This window comes from Cyrtonyx montezumae, unplaced genomic scaffold (assembly GCF_038088225.1).
Source record: "Cyrtonyx montezumae isolate F1298 unplaced genomic scaffold, pur_monq_1.0 scaffold_8, whole genome shotgun sequence".
Lineage (NCBI taxonomy): Eukaryota > Metazoa > Chordata > Aves > Galliformes > Odontophoridae > Cyrtonyx > Cyrtonyx montezumae.
In genome coordinates this window covers 29,510,686-29,528,167 of record NW_027072089.1, presented here as the reverse complement: position 1 = coordinate 29,528,167, position 17,482 = coordinate 29,510,686, and the positions used below count along the sequence as shown (strand labels likewise).

Genomic DNA, 17,482 nt, shown 5'->3' with positions numbered 1-17,482 from the left:
GCCTAAGTACAACCAGACAGTGACCTGTGCAGGCAAGACTATTCATTAACAGACTAAGAAGGGAATGAGAATTGTGATGATGAAAACAAAGGCATGACCTGTATGTAGAAGAGATGAAAGAATGAGCAAGTCTAAAAGACAAGGACAGAGAGGTTGCTGAAGCTAAGAAGGTCAAGGGGGACATTAACAAACACAGCATAGGTATGAGTGAAGATGAAATCAGAGGAGAAGAAAGCAGTGGTGGAGTGGAAGTCAGCCGGCTAAGATGTTTGATGCAAATAAAGAGAATGGAGGGGAGAATGGAAAATTAAGTCTTGGTTCTGACAGCAAGAACACCTCTGTTCAAGATCTTCAATGAATCTATTACTCTAGACTGATGGCAATGTAGCTGGTGGGTTCCAGATGAGAAAAAGGGTGGGGATCAGAAAAGCAGAAAAGTGAAAGCACTTAGAGAAATGCAGTACTGCGGGATACTGCTCAGTTTGTTGGGCTGAACAAAGAAAATTAAGTACATTTTCAGAATTAGAGTCTTTAATCTGAATTTGAGAGTTAACATCAAAAAAGAGCTCTGTGCTGGTATTTCACACTCAGATCTTTTTCAAAGGAAAAGACTAGCAACCCTGAACAAATGTAATTTGTATAGAAAATCTAGAAGACTAGGAAAAGCAAAAGCTGAATTTCTCTGAAATTACCCACAGAGCCAGCTATCTACTGTCATGGTGGCTGCTCCTTCTTACACATTTATACATGAAAGACTTTGTCATTAAGCAGTACCCTAGAAAGTTAAGACTTGGATTCCTTCTCAGGCCAACGACATTTAAACCACGACTCTCAATCCAAGTGTATGTTTCTTGTTTATGCATAATCCATGCTACTCCAGAACCAAGTAAAAGGTTGTTTGCAACATTTTTTTTAACCAACTCGTAAAATATGCAGAAGGTATTTTATGTAAATAACTAGAATACGTAACTGCACCTTCACTTACAAATGCTTTAATCTACAGATAATCAATGGTACAATGCCGTGATTCCTTTAGATTATGCATTCTCTGTGGATTTCTTGCATTTTGACAATATCTGATTCTTGATTCTCTGTCAGTAGATGATAATGATTATTAGATACACATCTCCACATGGGGGTTTCCATTACCCAAATTACTCTGTACCTTCCGGGTACTCTCCTAGTGAAGAAGGAAACTGAACCTACATCATAAGCCTCTCACTTTCTGGATGCATGTTTAAAACACTAGATATGCTAAAAATACACATCTATAATCAGCAATGATGGCATCACATCTGAAGATGCAAAACTTGCATTATTTTTATAACCTAACAAAGCATCTCCAAAAGAGGGACATACAGGGAATGGAGGAGGACCGACAGCACACCTCAGTTGTGCCCAAATCTCATGTTACATACCAACGCACTAATTTGAATCCTTCCAGAAACCACAGTACTTAGTACTGAGTAAAAATGCACACAATGTACTGGAAATCACCTCTGAAATACCCCAGAAGGAATTAAATGTTTCAGCAAAATATAACACAGATAAATTTCATTTTAAAACGTCTGAAGTATAAAATAAAAACTTTATACCCAAATTGTACACTTCTTACTGTTCATAGAAATACAGAGGTATTAAATTAACTACTGTAAGGCTTCATCAAAATACCCAGTTGGAAAATAAGCATACAGAGGACTATTAAAAAAAGTTTTTATAAAACCACCAAGTGCCAGAGCTATGTAGTTCACATGAATTTTATTTCCTTCAAAGAGAAGATATTCCTATATAAAAGTTGATACATTACTTATTTTGCATTTATTCCCCCACCTCCACACCCTCACCCCAAAAACAAAACAAAACCAAAAAAAAACCATGAGACTTCTAACTACAAATTTGAATGTAACCATATAATTAGGGTTTACATTAAGGCCATATATGAACAAATGCTGAAAATTCTCATTAGAGATTTAAGAAAATTCTGAATATCTATTTGCTTTTTTCTTTCATAGCTTGTTTTGTACTAAGAACAATTGCAAGAGATCAAGTATCTTTGTTCCTTAGGAGATCATCTGCTCCTGCTGCTCATTTACCGTCTGAAATCACTGTCATCTGTTGATGACAATCTAATCATCTTCACAGTGACTAACTGTGATGTCACAAACAAATGATTATGATTTCAGGTGGTGAACAAACAGCAGGAGCAGATGTACTCAGAAGAACAAAGATTGTAAAAGTCACACAGAAATCCCTAGTAGTAAAATGTTAGGCAAGAAAAACAAAAACCCTGTCCTTTACAGAGAGGTAGGGTTGTTCTGAATGTAATTGCTTTCATTAGTTTTTTAATATTTGCTTTGTGGCCACTAACATTTTTGGAAATAGATAAAGGAAATCTAGTCTATGAAAACTGAGGGTAGGGCAACAAAGAAATAGTATGTGAGCAATTTGTTTTTCATTTTTGGAAATATAAAATAAAAACACTCAAATACTTCTTCCTTTAAGTTTTACATAGTTTTGCTCTTCATTTTCAAATGTTTTATGCCTCATCTGCAGCTTCTCCTAGAACACATGCTGTATGACATGTATAATTATCCCTATCCAGAAAAACAAAACCAAAAGCTGAATGTTCCCAAGAGACAACAGTTTGTATTAGGACTGTTTATTTGTTTCACATTTTGTTTTTGTGGGTACTTGCTTAAGTCAAATCCTAAGAAATAAATGAGCATCCTGTTGACAGTAAACATTTCCTATATGGGCTGCAAATATTTGTGTTGTGCTCAAAAAATACTGGCTTCAACAACACTTCCAGAAGCATCACGAAAACATCACACTCATGCCTCTGTTATTCCACGTGTGAAAGATGTCTAAGATCTTCCAAACAAAGAAACAAACAGGTTCTTGTTTCAAGTCATCTTTAGGACTGTGAAATGAAGATGAAAGGTAAAGAAGTAAATCAATGGGAAGAAGTTTTGCCAACGAGTAGGAGGAACAGAAATGAAGTCTGTGGCAATGGTAGCTGCAAAAGTACAGGAGACAGGGGAACAGGAGAAATTTCAAGGACATGTAACAGGAAATACTAAAAACGCATCAAGTATGTAGGAGGATACAGACTTAAGGGTAATTCTCAGCCAAAACAAACTACATAATAAAAGCACAATGGAAACTGTTCTTCAACTCCATTAAAATACATTACCTTTTTGTTTCTGTTGTACTACAACGTACATCTTCACTTTACTACTCTAGTTTTATTTCACAAAGTTTCGTATTAAAATTTAGTACATTATGTACACAAAGGAAGAGCACCTGCCTGCCAAAGGGAACTGATGAATAATATGCTGGGCTAACAGAACACAGTAACTTTACTAGAATAAATTTACTGGAAATCCAAATAAGAGATGCTAAATGGTAGATATGGCAATCTTAGAGCCTATCTCAGGTTTTCAAGACCACTTAAAATTAAATTTTAGGATTACAACAAATGCAAACATCAAGTGAATACTGCATAGGTATTCAAACCCTTCCTGTTTTGCAAAATGATAACACAGCTCCTCTGAAAACAAAAATGATACACTTCAATCAGCTGATTAACATGAATGAGCCCTCTAGACTAGAAGAAGGAGTAAAGGACTCAGGGGATTAAGCACAGTGGTCTCTGAATAGCACTGGGAGAAAAAAGATGATGGCTACTGACATGCTAAGTACCTATCACTTGAATTCTAATTTAATTGGGTATTATAAGAATGGAAACAAGACCATTTAAGAATGCCTTCCATGCATTAGAAATGCAGTCTAGACTGTAAGCCTGCTCTGTACCAGTCTGTGGTATCTGCAAATACATCCGTGTTGATGTGTGAAAAAAAGTCCTTCAGTTACCACAGGTTTACAGGTTTGTAAACTAAATCTATGAAAAAGATCTACAGACATGTCCTATTTGTTAACAACTATAGTGACAGTAGTGAAACTGAAGCTGATGTTCACCAGCAAGGTCTCCCATGCCTTTGGATCCATAGAGAGATCTTAAGGAAGACAGAAACAACAAGGAGAGGAAGCTGATGTGATATCTAGAGTCATTTTCAATAAAATCAATAAAAGTCCACTGGACCAAACGAGATATATCTCAGGGTTCCAAGTGAACAAATTTTTCTTCTTTTGTGGCCACTATCTATAATTCTTGAAGAGTCATGGAGATCAGGGAAGTCTCCCAACAATTAGAGAAAGTCCTCACCATCATCATGAAAAAAGGCAGGCTGGTCAGCCTAATTTTAATCCCTAGGCAAATCATGCAGTAAGTCTTCTAAAAGCAATTAATGGTCACGCACAAAAGAAAAACAGTTGTTGAGAAAAATCAGGATGAATTTATGAATGATAAAAGAAATGTCTGAACAAGCTGAGTGTCTTTTATGATGTAACAATTGGATTTATGAAAAAAGCGAGAGCAATGGATGTAATTTACCCTGCCTTTAGCAAGGCCTTGACATGGTATCACACAGCATCCCTGTATGCAAACTGAGATATTAGTGACTGGGAATTCTTAGATGATTAAAAACTGAACTGCTTGCAGGATAGTGGTATGCGACCTAATAGTAACTTTCCAGTACCTAAGAAGGGGTTGTCAAAATGATGGAATTGGGCATTTTACAGAAGAAAGGTAGCAGCAAAACAGGAAATGATGGTCGTAAACAACTGTTCCAAAAGGCTGAAAGTTAAAAATAAATAAATAAATCAGTGTGAGGATAACTATATGTTACTCAGAGAAGCTGTGAAATCTCCACCCTTGGAGAAGAAGATACATAAGATGCATACAACCTTGCTGGAATGTGGTACTGACCCTGAAGTTTGATGACTTCTTAAATTCCCCAACAACCTGCAAGACTCAATGGTTTCATAAAATCATGACTAATTTTATAAGAAATGGTGAAAAAAAGGGTAAATTAAAATTTTCTTGTTACTGCATTTATTCATATCTATATTCAGACAGAGGATGCTTAATTTGTATCATTATAAATTTAAAGAAAACATTTCAATTGGCTTGAACAATCTAAATACTACAGAGACCAAAATAACTGAGAATAACAACAAATGTAGAAAGCTATACTTACTGCTACTTGTTGGCTCAGGAAACCCAACATTCTGTCCGTTCCAACTCTTGTTTTCTCCAATCTGAAACAGGTAGAAAGAGACAAACAAAGGTTAAACTACTCTTTAAACAGAACACTCATACTTACAAATATCATTGAAAACTTCTGAAAAGGACGACTTAGGATTGCCACATCTGCTCACACATCTTTGCTAAAATATCTTAAATTTGGTCTAAAGTAGATTATTTGAGGAATGTACCCTTCAGGAATAAACATTAATAACCACTGCCTAACACTGAAATATAAATATTTCTCCAGGAATTACCCTCTACTCAATGTTACCAAATCAGACTTAAAATTAAACGTTATAAGCAGCTCTCAACTGAAAATATACACAAACTACAGAGAAGTTACATTCTAAAACAAGAAGATCTTAATATCTGCCTATGAAAGAATGTATAAATAATGCAAAGTACTTTGAGTGTAATTTTAAAATATTTACTTGCTAGGAATCCACTTAGTTACAGAAGTAAAACCAAAATAGATTCATGTGACATTTCTTTTTTTCATATATAGTTTTTGATTGTCTTCACAATTGTTTTTGTTTTAAGGAGAGGAAGAAAGGAGATGAAAGGACTCAGCAGTTATGGGTTTAGGGGGAGGAATTTCATTTTTTCGAAAACATAAGAAAGAAGAGGAGTGAAAATTCTCCATTTAGAGGCCAACTTGATATAGTTAGGTAATCTGCACTGGGCCCCACTAGGGATGCAAAGAGACAAGCAAATATTTTCTAATGGTACATCTTTACAGTGCAATTTATACAGAAGGAATTTTACAATGGTCCAATCAGTAGAACTCTAACAGCCATTTTCCTTCTTCTCCAGCACTAGACATGTCTTGGTTGAGGAGATTATCTGAGCAGGTCCCAATTAGTGCTGACTCCTAAAGTAAGGATGGTCCTTTTTCAGTGCAGAATTAAAGCATCCCTCAGGTCAGTCAGAGGGATATATTTCACTCATACTGTATGCAGATACCATATGAACGCTTGTCAGAAGAAATAAAGTCTGACACTCCAAATTTAAATAATAAAAGGTTCCAATGTATTCTAACAACAACAAAAAAAGAGACTTTTTCTTGCATTTACTTGTCCTATGTGTCCACATATTTTGATCTGGCAATAAGATCCCCAAATCCAGATGGTAACTTATCTCTCCTGCTCTATGTGTGGAGCCGTTGTTTAGTTTGAGAACTAATTTTTTTTAATCTATACAAACTTATCATGTATATGTGCTTTATGTGTTCAATCTGTTGTATACAGAAGATCAATTCAGATGTTCTAAAGACATTTTATGTCCTTAAGCCCTACAAAGCTATAAAAAAACGATTATCCTGAACATTCCCATTTCATAAAACTTGAGTAGTGTATATTTTATGTATACAGTACAATATTTGATCTCTGTGTTCAGAATAATATTAAGCTTCTGTGTTTTATCCCATCGATCCCAAGATCTCTACTTCAACAAGTATGTAATTAGATCTATTTTGCTGTCCTTTTTTTGTGGAGTTGCAATGCACCTGTAAGAAATAGGTTAACGAATGCAAGAAAATAGAGCATCACCCCTTCTTAACTGCTCAACAGCACTATATACAGATTTATCATGTGGTACCTATAAAAGTCCAGCAGAACATTCTGTTGACCTGAGTTGGCTGACGCAGCCACAGCAAACACTTCAGCTGTGATCAAAATATACACATGCAAGGACTCTGTGTGTGTGTATGACAGAAGCTGTCCAGAGCCCACAGCTCAGCCAAATGCCTTGCCCTAATTTTGTAAGAACTTCTGCAACCCACTTTGATTACAAAACCTTTAATCAATAAAGTTAAGTCAGGCCAGGAGTGCTGAGCTGCACATCGCTAACAAGGAAATACGTAATACAGTACATGCAAATGTAAAATATTATTTCTTTTATAGAAAATGTTGACACACCTTTTTTTTCCAAGCCATTAAAAGGCTAGAAAGGCCATTATTTTTCTAGAGTTAATGTAGAACAAATTCAATGGAAGACAAATACCAATGGGTATGAAAATTAATGACAACACTCTTCCCAGTTCCAGAAGAGGTGTCTTCTCATTGTACCTATGATGGTATAAAAGAGACTTATTCTTAAGCAGAAATATAAGAACACACTATATATACACTCTAGCAAACACACTGTCTTCTGGAAGTACATTTTCTCTGCTGCTCTTACTGCACTTATTACTGCCTGCTGCATTGAAATGAAAGCTGACCTCTGACATGCAACCCAACAATGCAATGCCCAGGTTTAAGGTTCTGTTCGTACCAAGTGATTAGCTGATACAGCTAAGAAATCTATAAGAGGGTAAAATCTGGGCATCGAAACAATTGGTTCTCACCTTTTCTGGCTGGTCTTGAAGAGGAGTAGAGGCTTTGTAGCCCAGCTGTAGCAACATTGCTTCTGCTGCATTTCTTTTAGCTATTTTCTTGTTTGGGCCTGTTCCAGTAGTAATCTCATTGCCTACTTTTACCTTAAAAAGAAAATATTAATCATAATTACCAAAAATGCAAGACCCTTTAACATCATCACACAATAATCTTGCTGACGCATCAGCTCTTCTCATAAAGATGCAATCCAGAGAAAGTAAGAATAGTACCAAAGTGGTATGTCCTTGTAGGAGCCTTCAGCAGCTCCCCAGTATCAGCAGGACAATATCCTGAACAATGGAGAGACAATGACCTGGAGACTGTGACTGAAAGAGAGTGGTTTTTACAGGCTGAAAACTATATTCACATTCCTTCCACTTCATTGCGCTGCAAGAAATGCCATTCCGTTTTCTGTTTTTACATCTGAAAAGGTTTTATCAAAATTTTCTTTGTAAAGAAGGCTGTCTCCCTGATGGACCTGTATTTGTGCTGTCCAAAACACTTCCAACAAACAAGATACCCTCCAGACCACAAACAGAAGTTAAAATGTTGAAATAAAAAAGACACTTTTTTTTATTATAAGTGATAAATATCCTCCAAGAGCAAGTCCTGAGCTCATTCCTTGGGTTTGGTACTATTCTTACCCTACTGACGCTGTATGTGTCTGATTTGAGGTATTACTACAGCCACTGCAAGTCATTTGTGCAATATCTAAAATTCTTTAATAGCTATATTTCAGTTTGTCCATTAAGATATTTTTTTTTCCAAATTATCTCTGGAAATAACATATAGTTCCAAATCACGTTGCAAAAAAAGGAAACCCAAAATAACAATAAAATAAAATAGTCAAAGCAATCTGAATAAAAGAAAGTTTACAGGTCAGTAAGCTGAAGAATTCTGGAAGGAACTTAGAAGGTGACAAGAATAGGCACACAGTTCTTAAATAAATGTGTGTTATTAAGTAATTTATGGTATTCAATAATTATTCACTTTCCTCAAATTACCACGTATCTATTTTCCTAAAACTTTTAGATTTTCTTACTCATATATATCCCCATTAATTCTAAATCAGAAAGAAGAGGTTGTAAATAAATGATTTCGGATATCCCTTCAAAATACATATAGAATTAAACAAGAAAAAAAAAGATTCAACCATGTAAAATAGAAATACTAATAATCTTGAAACAGAACTTTTACATTCTATATACTTCAGAAATTACAATTAGAAAACAGCCAATCTACTACAAGCTTATATGCAATAAAACTAAGAGACTTTAATGGGACAAGACAAAATGATAATTTATAACATAGCTCACAATAAATCAATGTTCTGCTATTTCTCAGACCTGTAAAACTGGTTTAGCTATTATTATAACCTCTATCAAGGATTAAAGGCCTGACTACAAAGAGAAAGAGCTTTCTGAAATTAACTTTGGGAACAGAACACCAACTAATGTCATCAGAGGTTTTCTTCTGTTTATCTAGTGGTCAAGACAAGTAATTGGATCCATTTCATCACATCTAAACTTGCTCTTTGTGTGACAGATAAAAATGAACATATTATCTTTAGATATTTTACTTCCACATTCAATTAAATTAAATGAAAACATTGTTTAAGTAGTTTATACAAAGGCTTTTTATTCTGATAAGGTTTTTTGCACATCATAATGAATCCACGGAGACTTCCTCAAGGCAGGAGAAGCAGCAGAATGGTTTTTGTGTGAAAATATTAGAAAAGGGTAAATACATGTGTTTAGAAGATACACGAAAAGCAAAACCTCTATGAAATTTCTTTGATTTTTTTCATTCACCAGACTTCTTAGTGGAATCTTTTACGTACTCACTGCTCTTAAGTTTCTTTTTTTATTGAAGCCAAATACTTTACCACTACTGAGAATTCTTCAGTGGCAGTACAAATTCTCAGCTCATCATTCTAACATTGGACTGCGTTACACAGCACTTTGCTGACTCCACATGGAACCATCTCTAACTGGGGCAGGATTTGAGCATAGGAAAAGATATGGTCTAATTCAAATACTTCTGAATAGCATAAGAAGCTGGAAATCCAAGATTACATTCATAAATCAGAACCTAAAACAAAAGGAACCCAATACTTGTTTTTTTTTTCAAGAGAGAATAAATTGCCAACTCTGAGGCCCAAGGAAATGAAGACTGCTAGCCTATCTAGATAGACATGAAGGAAAGATTTAAAGACTTCATTGAAAACATAACTTTTCTTCTTGAGAAGAAAGTGATATGCTAGTACATCATAAATTCTGCTTATGATCAGAATTATCATTTTGGTATGGCTTGTAGACAGCAGGTCAAAACATACTCAGGTTTGTTATTCTAGATTGTCCTGGCACAAAATTACTCCAATGAAAACACAAGAAAAATAACTCTTTCTTGTTCCATACCTTTCTTAGCCTGCTGTTGTGATATCTAACACAATATATAATGGCTACACCAAATCTCTGCAAATATTACCAATTTAAAAATCGAAGAAACATTAATGACCTACTGTATCATATACAAATCCATCAACTGGACAGGCTAACACTTGTGACGGAAGGCTGTTCTTGTCATATTTCAAATAGCAATAAAGGTACCCAAGCAGATGAAAATCTAAAAAGAGTTATTGGAAGATTTACAGCACTATTTTTTTAAACCAAATTGCTTGGAAATATGGAGTATATTCTTCATTCTTCAGAATAGTTGTTTGTGCTGCAATACTTGGATTAACAAGTGCAAAACTTTCAAAAAGAAAAATGTAAGTTATTTTTATTTTAAATTACGAAGGGGGCAAAAAAAACAGAAGCTATTAGGTGAAACAAGAGTATAAAAATATAAATAAGAATATAAAAATATTATAAATAAGAGTATAAAAATATAAAACCACTACAAGAAAAACTTCTAGAGGGCAAATAACTGCTATTTGTTTCACCAGAAGAAGGAATAGGGCAGGGTAGTTCAATTGGAAGAGACCTTCAAAGATTATCTAATCCAACTGCAAAGAAGTTCACACTGTTTCATACTCCTGTCATATAACTGATTGTAAAGCAAAAAGTTAAACATGCAGGATTAAGCTTCATATTATGCCACCATTTTTCTCATGTTAGATCATGACAGAGCAAGGGCACTATCTCAGACACAACAGCAGACGATACCTGCATAACAAACTCTCGACGGCGAGGCATCCCCCTCTCTGAAAGAAGAACATACTCTGGCTCCTTCTCCTTTTTGGCCTGCTGGATCTGAGCCAGACGACTGATGGGATTCATTCCTTGACCATATTCAGGTCCAGTCTAAAATAGGTTTAAAAGAAGGAACAATTATTTCATTATATATCGCTATTATATATGCTACGCTATTTTACTACCTCTTTATCTAATTCTCGTTTTGAGAGAAATAAGCAAATTTCATGCTACCTCTTGCCAGCCACTGTTTCAAGTTGTGTGCATATCTAACAAAGGTGGGCTACTGATACCTTTATCCATGAACACCCTATAGAGATGGATGAAATAGAGATTCATCAATTATATTTCACTGCCCTATTTCTACAACCCTTCCCTGTGATCCTTAAAATAGGCTCCTACAACGCTGAACATGCAGTACATTAAGAGTTGTTTTCTCATGGGAACAAAAAAGATTTGCCATATAACAAAGTAAAGTCATACTTTCCATCTCAGCATTCCTGCCTTCCATCCTACAGTGCAATTAAAAGTGGAGAAAGCTTGCTCTGTTTGCATGCCACAGGAATTCACCCTCAAAATGTTTTTATGCAGTGAAGCTAGAAAACACAAAGAAAATCTCTAATAGCTAAAAATGGTACACACCATAAGCCACCCACAGTATACTTCAAATGCTTCAAAATGTATTGATAATGGGAGAACTGATCTGATGCAGGAAAACAAACAGACAGAGAAATTTTTCTGTCCAAGATTACATAGACGGGTGAAAAAACACAGTCCTTACAACCTATTTGTATTAGTTCTGAAATCATTTTAATGTCATTATTCATACAATGAATTCTCTTTCACATCAAACAGCTATGAAAATATTGTTTGTAAAACCTGAGGAAAAGAGAAGAAATTAAGATTCTAACACATTTATCTGTGGTTTTATTTAACAGATGAATATCGTAACACAACAGAAGAACTTAAAAATGTAAATGACATTTGAATGTAGAGTAGTTTTAAAGTTACTGTGATATTCATTTTCCATTTGCAGCACAAATCAAGAAGCAAAGAAGCGGTCAAGAACCCGAAGAGATGATACTAAGAAACCTGTGCAGTGAATCCCTCATAGCACAATCGTTGAAGTCGTTAGAGAAGATGAAGGTGAAAGAATTAAGACAATGTCATGCACAAGGGCAGCTGTGTGGGCAAGGAGCCAGGCAGAGACAAAGGAAGAGCAGGCTAAATAAAGTGCAGGACATAAGATACAGCCTCATAAATATATACACCAGTATAAAGAAGTTATTGTTGTCATAATTTTTGATGTCCAAAACATGTGCAGAATAAACTAAAAGAAACAGACACAGTAAAAGCAGAAGACTTTATATTCAAAAGATAACAACTTCCTACACAATCAAGTTATTTTCACAACTGACGTCTGTTTCTAACATCACCAACTTTGAATAACTCAATTCAAGACTGCAATGGCAAATGGTATATGGTGAAATAAGAGGTTTTTACTTGGTTATATCCTTAGCATTCTTCTTGAGCCAAATGTATCAGTATGAGAAAGCCAGAGAAAACAGCCTTTTTCAGATCTCTCAGCTTTCAGATCCTTAAAGCTGCATTGATATTTTGTATTAAGTAACTTCTAATGCTAATTTTTTCCTAGCAGTTTGTGAGAATTATATCCCATGAATATCAGTGGGGGCTAGTTACCTAATTAACATAGATTTCCTTGAGAAATCACTTGATGTGTTTTGAAGACAAACGAAATAAGGAAGATGAGGAAGCAACTTATATATGTTTTCCAATTTTGCAGTCTCCAAAGTGTTTGCTTACACAAGATGTTGCTACACAACTCTGCTCTCAATGTAGTATGAAGATTACAAATGGTCACACTTTTTGTGTATTTGTTTATTTATTTTTAGTATCCATCTAGGTAATATTCATTGAGGGCTGAATTCAAGCTATCTTTAAAACTTCACATCATACTGGTGTGATTTTACCCAGCCTAACGTAGCACAAGATATTGCCATAGCTGTGCATTTCATCAAAAGCTCTGTATCACCTCCATTGTTATCAAATCCAGAAAAACTGAAGAGGTTTTTTGTTTTCTCCCTTTCAGGAATAGAAATGAAATGTAAGCCCTAAAGCTTTACTCCAAAGCATAGGTTTTGAATGTGAAGGTTCCTTGTTATTTCCTACAGTTTTTGTCTTGAGGCTGTGTATTATGGGGACAAAAGAGACTGTAACATGAGGCACTAAGAACCCAACGCTCCATCACCTTCACTAAACTAACACAAGCTTGAACAGCTAAGTATGCTTTATGTATACTTCAAGCAATATTATTTTGCATAGGTCTACGTGACCATCCAACATGTCAGACAATGAGAAGTCATGTACAAAATGCTTACTACCACCTCGCAAAACTGCTTCCTAAAATAAAATGCCATTTAGAAGATTTTGACCATTTGCAAAACATCTGAAAGATGACAAGTTAATCTGATTAGCTTTACAATGCTGAGACAATGAAGTGATGCATCATAAATATATGGACACTCTGCGGCTGCTTTTGTTGGGTCAAGTGGAGGATTGATTACTTCAGATGGTCCTTTGTTTCTATACAAATTGAGGATGAGCACACAAACCAGGGCTAGTCATTGCAGGATAACTGAATTCTCTAAGTAGCAATAAATCTACCACCACCAAGAATAAAAGCACCATTTAAGAAACTTGAGCTTAGAAGACTCCAGAGTTGCTAATGATGTCTCACTGGTGCAGGAAAAAGCACATGAACTGCCTCTGAGACTGCACACATTTTAATGGAGGGATGGTTCAGAGCCTACCAGTCCTCCATGGACTGGTCTCCACAAAATTTTCAAGCTGTTTTTGAGAGCTTAAGAACATTATCAAACAAATGCTAATCTTAACACAGGCACACGAAATGAAGAAAGTATGACAAGTGACACGCTAGGCTGAGATGTGAACAAACACTTGCATTTCTTTAAAGTCTTTTCAGAATCAAAACAGACTAACACTGAAAGCAGGAAACTCCCAAATTCAGCTCCATAAGGGGAGGAAGTTGGGCTGTACAACACTTCTCACATCGCTAGTATTTCATATTCTTTCTCTTCAAACTGGGGAGACAGGAAAAGAGTAGGGATAGACTGCTATATATTCCAATGAGTCCTCTCAAAGGAGATGATACTAAAAATCCTCATGAATATACAGAGTTGCTTGGAGGCTTCGATCCTCCACTGCACTTGAACTAATTCATGTGGTCACATGAGCCCAGTTAAGAAACAGCTCCTCACAAGTCATTGCATTGGAGAATTGCATAGCATCTTCAGAATTAAATAAATAAATAAGGTATGGGATTCAAGCAAATTCATAACAATATTGACAGAAAAATGGCAAACAAGGCTTTACTGACTTAAAATATGAGATACTTTGTAAGCAAGTATTCTTAATTCTGACAAGGGCATGCACATACCTTCAATATTGTTTTTGGACGTTTTTTGAAATACAGTTTTGGCTTTTCAATCACAGGAAGAGGAGGAAGCTTCTTCAGCTCTTGTAGGACAGACATGGCAGCACGTTTCTTTGAGAGCTTCTTGCTGTTCCCTTCTCCTTCTGCAGTGAATTCTCCTACTGTAACTCGTGTGACAAAGCTCTTCATGTGAGGAGGTCCACTTTCTTTTATCACCTTTTAAACAAAAGTATTTTGAGTCAAATCATCCTATAACCTATAATGTTTATTTTTCTAGAACATACATAATATACCAATGAAGTCTTTCTCCTACACAGAACCATTCAGTTGGGTTTTCACAAAATCTAGATGAGTCATACATGGCAGTACTAGGTCTGAGGACAGAAAATAAAGACTGACAAGATAACGTGAATCAAACCACCACATTCAGTGTTTCACAGAAAATACAGGAGACATTCAGTTTCAAAATACATCAGTAACACAGATACACCACAGCAGTAATGCATATTTAAACCAAAGCCACTTTTTCAATTCATAAAGATCCATCAACCTTTCTCTCCATACAATATACTCAAAACTATGTTTGTATGGCACTGTTTTAACACGATGAACATTTTTTTCTGTTTTCATTAACATCTGGAATGTTCGTGTTACAAACTTCCATCCTAAAGGCCAGAATTTTCACATTATCCTAGCTGCAGACAGTACTGCCTGCTCTCAGCTCACCTTGCCAGAGCACACAGCTCAGAGACATCATGCCCACTGGAAAGGCTGCCACAGCACTGCCTGCCTCCAAGACTCTCAGCTGTCCCTCCCACCAGTATGAAAAGGAACAACCAAGAGAAGCACCATCACTCACACAAAAGCCAATCGTTTCTGGAAATTTTAATTCACTCATCCCTTTCCAAACATACACAGGATGAAAAGACAACGAGTAAATCCATTTGAAGTACTCCTCCATTATTAAAAGTTGCAGGAGTATGAAAAAACAAAATTTGGAAGTTCTGAATGGTGCACCTTTGTTTGCTGTTTTTCTGTCTACACTCTTCCATGCACACAAGTATCCTCCTAAGAGGTGATGCTGTTAGGATGTAGTTACCAACAGATCATAGTACTGCATGTGCTAAGACAGTCATCTATTCATGTACGCAACACTTACTGGTCTGGATAACGTCTATCAGGAATTAAAGACCTCATCTGGGAAAAGGTTCAGCTATTTTGTTTGATGGGCGGAAGCAGCTACTTAATTTAATCTTTGTTACATTTAATGTGTGCGAGGAAGATTAGAGCATCTGACAGGCACCTCTCTCTATTAATAGTCTTCAAAAGCAATACAAATACATATTTTTCAGTAGGTGGAGTAACATCTAACCATCCATCGAAGAATTGTAATGTTTGAGTGCAAGAGAGGAGAGGTAAAGGTGCTAGGACCTTCTTGGTGCAATAACTGTATTTTTAATGGGCTGAAACCTTCAACCTTAATATTATTAAAACATGTTTTGTATTAAAGTTCTTTTTATCAAGGTCATGTCCCTTGCATCATTTAGTTTTGCAGCTACACTGTAATGAGGCCTCCATAGGCTTGTATTTCTTTTTTAAACTCTCTTTTGTGGCATTTTCACCCAGCAAATACAATTGTCACAGCGTATCTCAATAAGACTCACAAGTGAAAACTAACAGACAACTCGGTCCACATTGTCCCAGAATAATACGGCATCTGTGGCAGCATGTGACCAACATGCTGCATCTGGGAGAGCTCCCACTCTCAGATTTAGGGTAATGATTTCAGAAGCATTTTCAAGTTTGCCTCACTTGAAGGTGAAGTGCAAGAAGTGGCCATGCCTTCATGGCACCCAGCCTCTGCCAGGGAAGCTGCACTCGCACGAACATTCCACTGCAGGCACAGAAGAGCTACTCCTGTGCTACATCCTTCAGCATTGCCCTTTCCTCTGTCATTAGTATGTATCTTAACTGACTACTGCATGGTGCTATCCAAGTCTTACAACATGCCAGCTCTAAAGAGCAAGGCTGAATTAACGTTACTAGAGTTCTTAATCTTTTTGTGGTCTTATTAATGGCATTATATAGGTGTTTCTACTTATATGCAATACAGCACATCAATAAAGTATACAACTATGCATATACTGACCAGATGAAAAAGGATAAAGTAACTTGCTTAACAAACATAATTGCTGAGTTTCTTAAATATTAGTTTTATAAATTTTTTCTCATATACATATAAATGCACACAAATGTATATATATGGAAAAGAATTTTAATATAAAACTTGATTATATTTTCATATGCGTGAATATAAAACCAATGTATTCTGCTGCAATTTTCATCTTTTAAACTTCTAAGCATGTGGCATGAGGTAAATAACATCCTGGAAAACATTCAAAACTATTTCATTGTTAGTGAGTATATGAAAAAAGTCTGTATTGTCAATGGAATGAACCCCATAGGATTTGGACGGGATCTGGATCAAGCTAAACATCCAAAATTGGTAATTTAGCAAAAAAAATATTTACCTAACAACATTTTTGGTTAACCTCAAATTTTGGATCTTTTTATTCCACATGATTTCAAACAGTTGTTCTATAAGCCTAGGCATACAAAACACTTAAAAGAAATTCAGCCTTTGCTCTCCAAGAACACTATTTGCATTAGTACATTAAACCATTTCCTCAGTTGAAAGATACGACCTATGGATCAAATCATGGCTAATTTAAAGCTGAGAATTTGATTAAGGGTGACAGTTCAATACACTTTTCTTTTCTGTTCCACTGATTTAAAGAATAATTCCAGCAAGAGAAAACACATGGGGCCAAAACTCATCTAAGGTCAAGTTACATCAAGAGTGAATTTGGCTCAATTCAATGAATCATGCTGACAAATGAAAAACAGCAGTACAATTACAATGAAAGAGAATGCTGCTTCAATTATTAAAGAGACTACGGGTACAAAAATCAAAAGACAATGACAAGATTAAATGGACATTAAAAAAAAACAATAGAGAAGACAAAGAACAGGTCAGCAAAAACATGTCACCTATATCCACGATAATTTAGACAATACCAATATATTTCTGTATGCTTGTGTGGGCTGACATATCAGATTTACCCAATTTAAAATAAAAAGAGTCTGGATGGTTTATCAAAACAGACGAATGAGGGCTACTCAGTACATCCATCATCCAGTTTGAAAGACCTAATGCCAAGGAGACCAAGGGCTAGATGGGCACAAAACTCACTGAGAACATGCTCAGCCTTTCAGGGGCAGCAGTCTGCTC

At 35.7% G+C, this 17,482-nt stretch overlaps 1 protein-coding gene across 2 annotated transcripts in view; it reads right to left on the bottom strand.

Annotated features, from left to right (window-relative positions):
• STAU2 (staufen double-stranded RNA binding protein 2) overlaps positions 1 to 17,482 on the bottom strand; it is a 156,110-nt gene that overhangs the window by 83,453 nt on the left and 55,175 nt on the right. For both annotated transcript variants that reach the window (XM_065752897.1, XM_065752898.1), the window contains exons 8-11: positions 14,194 to 14,406; positions 10,689 to 10,826; positions 7,494 to 7,625; positions 5,100 to 5,160 (exon numbers count right to left, since the gene is read on the bottom strand). In XM_065752897.1, the coding sequence (XP_065608969.1) occupies positions 5,100 to 5,160; positions 7,494 to 7,625; positions 10,689 to 10,826; positions 14,194 to 14,406 (544 nt within the window). The remainder of the gene's footprint in view (positions 1 to 5,099; positions 5,161 to 7,493; positions 7,626 to 10,688; positions 10,827 to 14,193; positions 14,407 to 17,482) is intronic.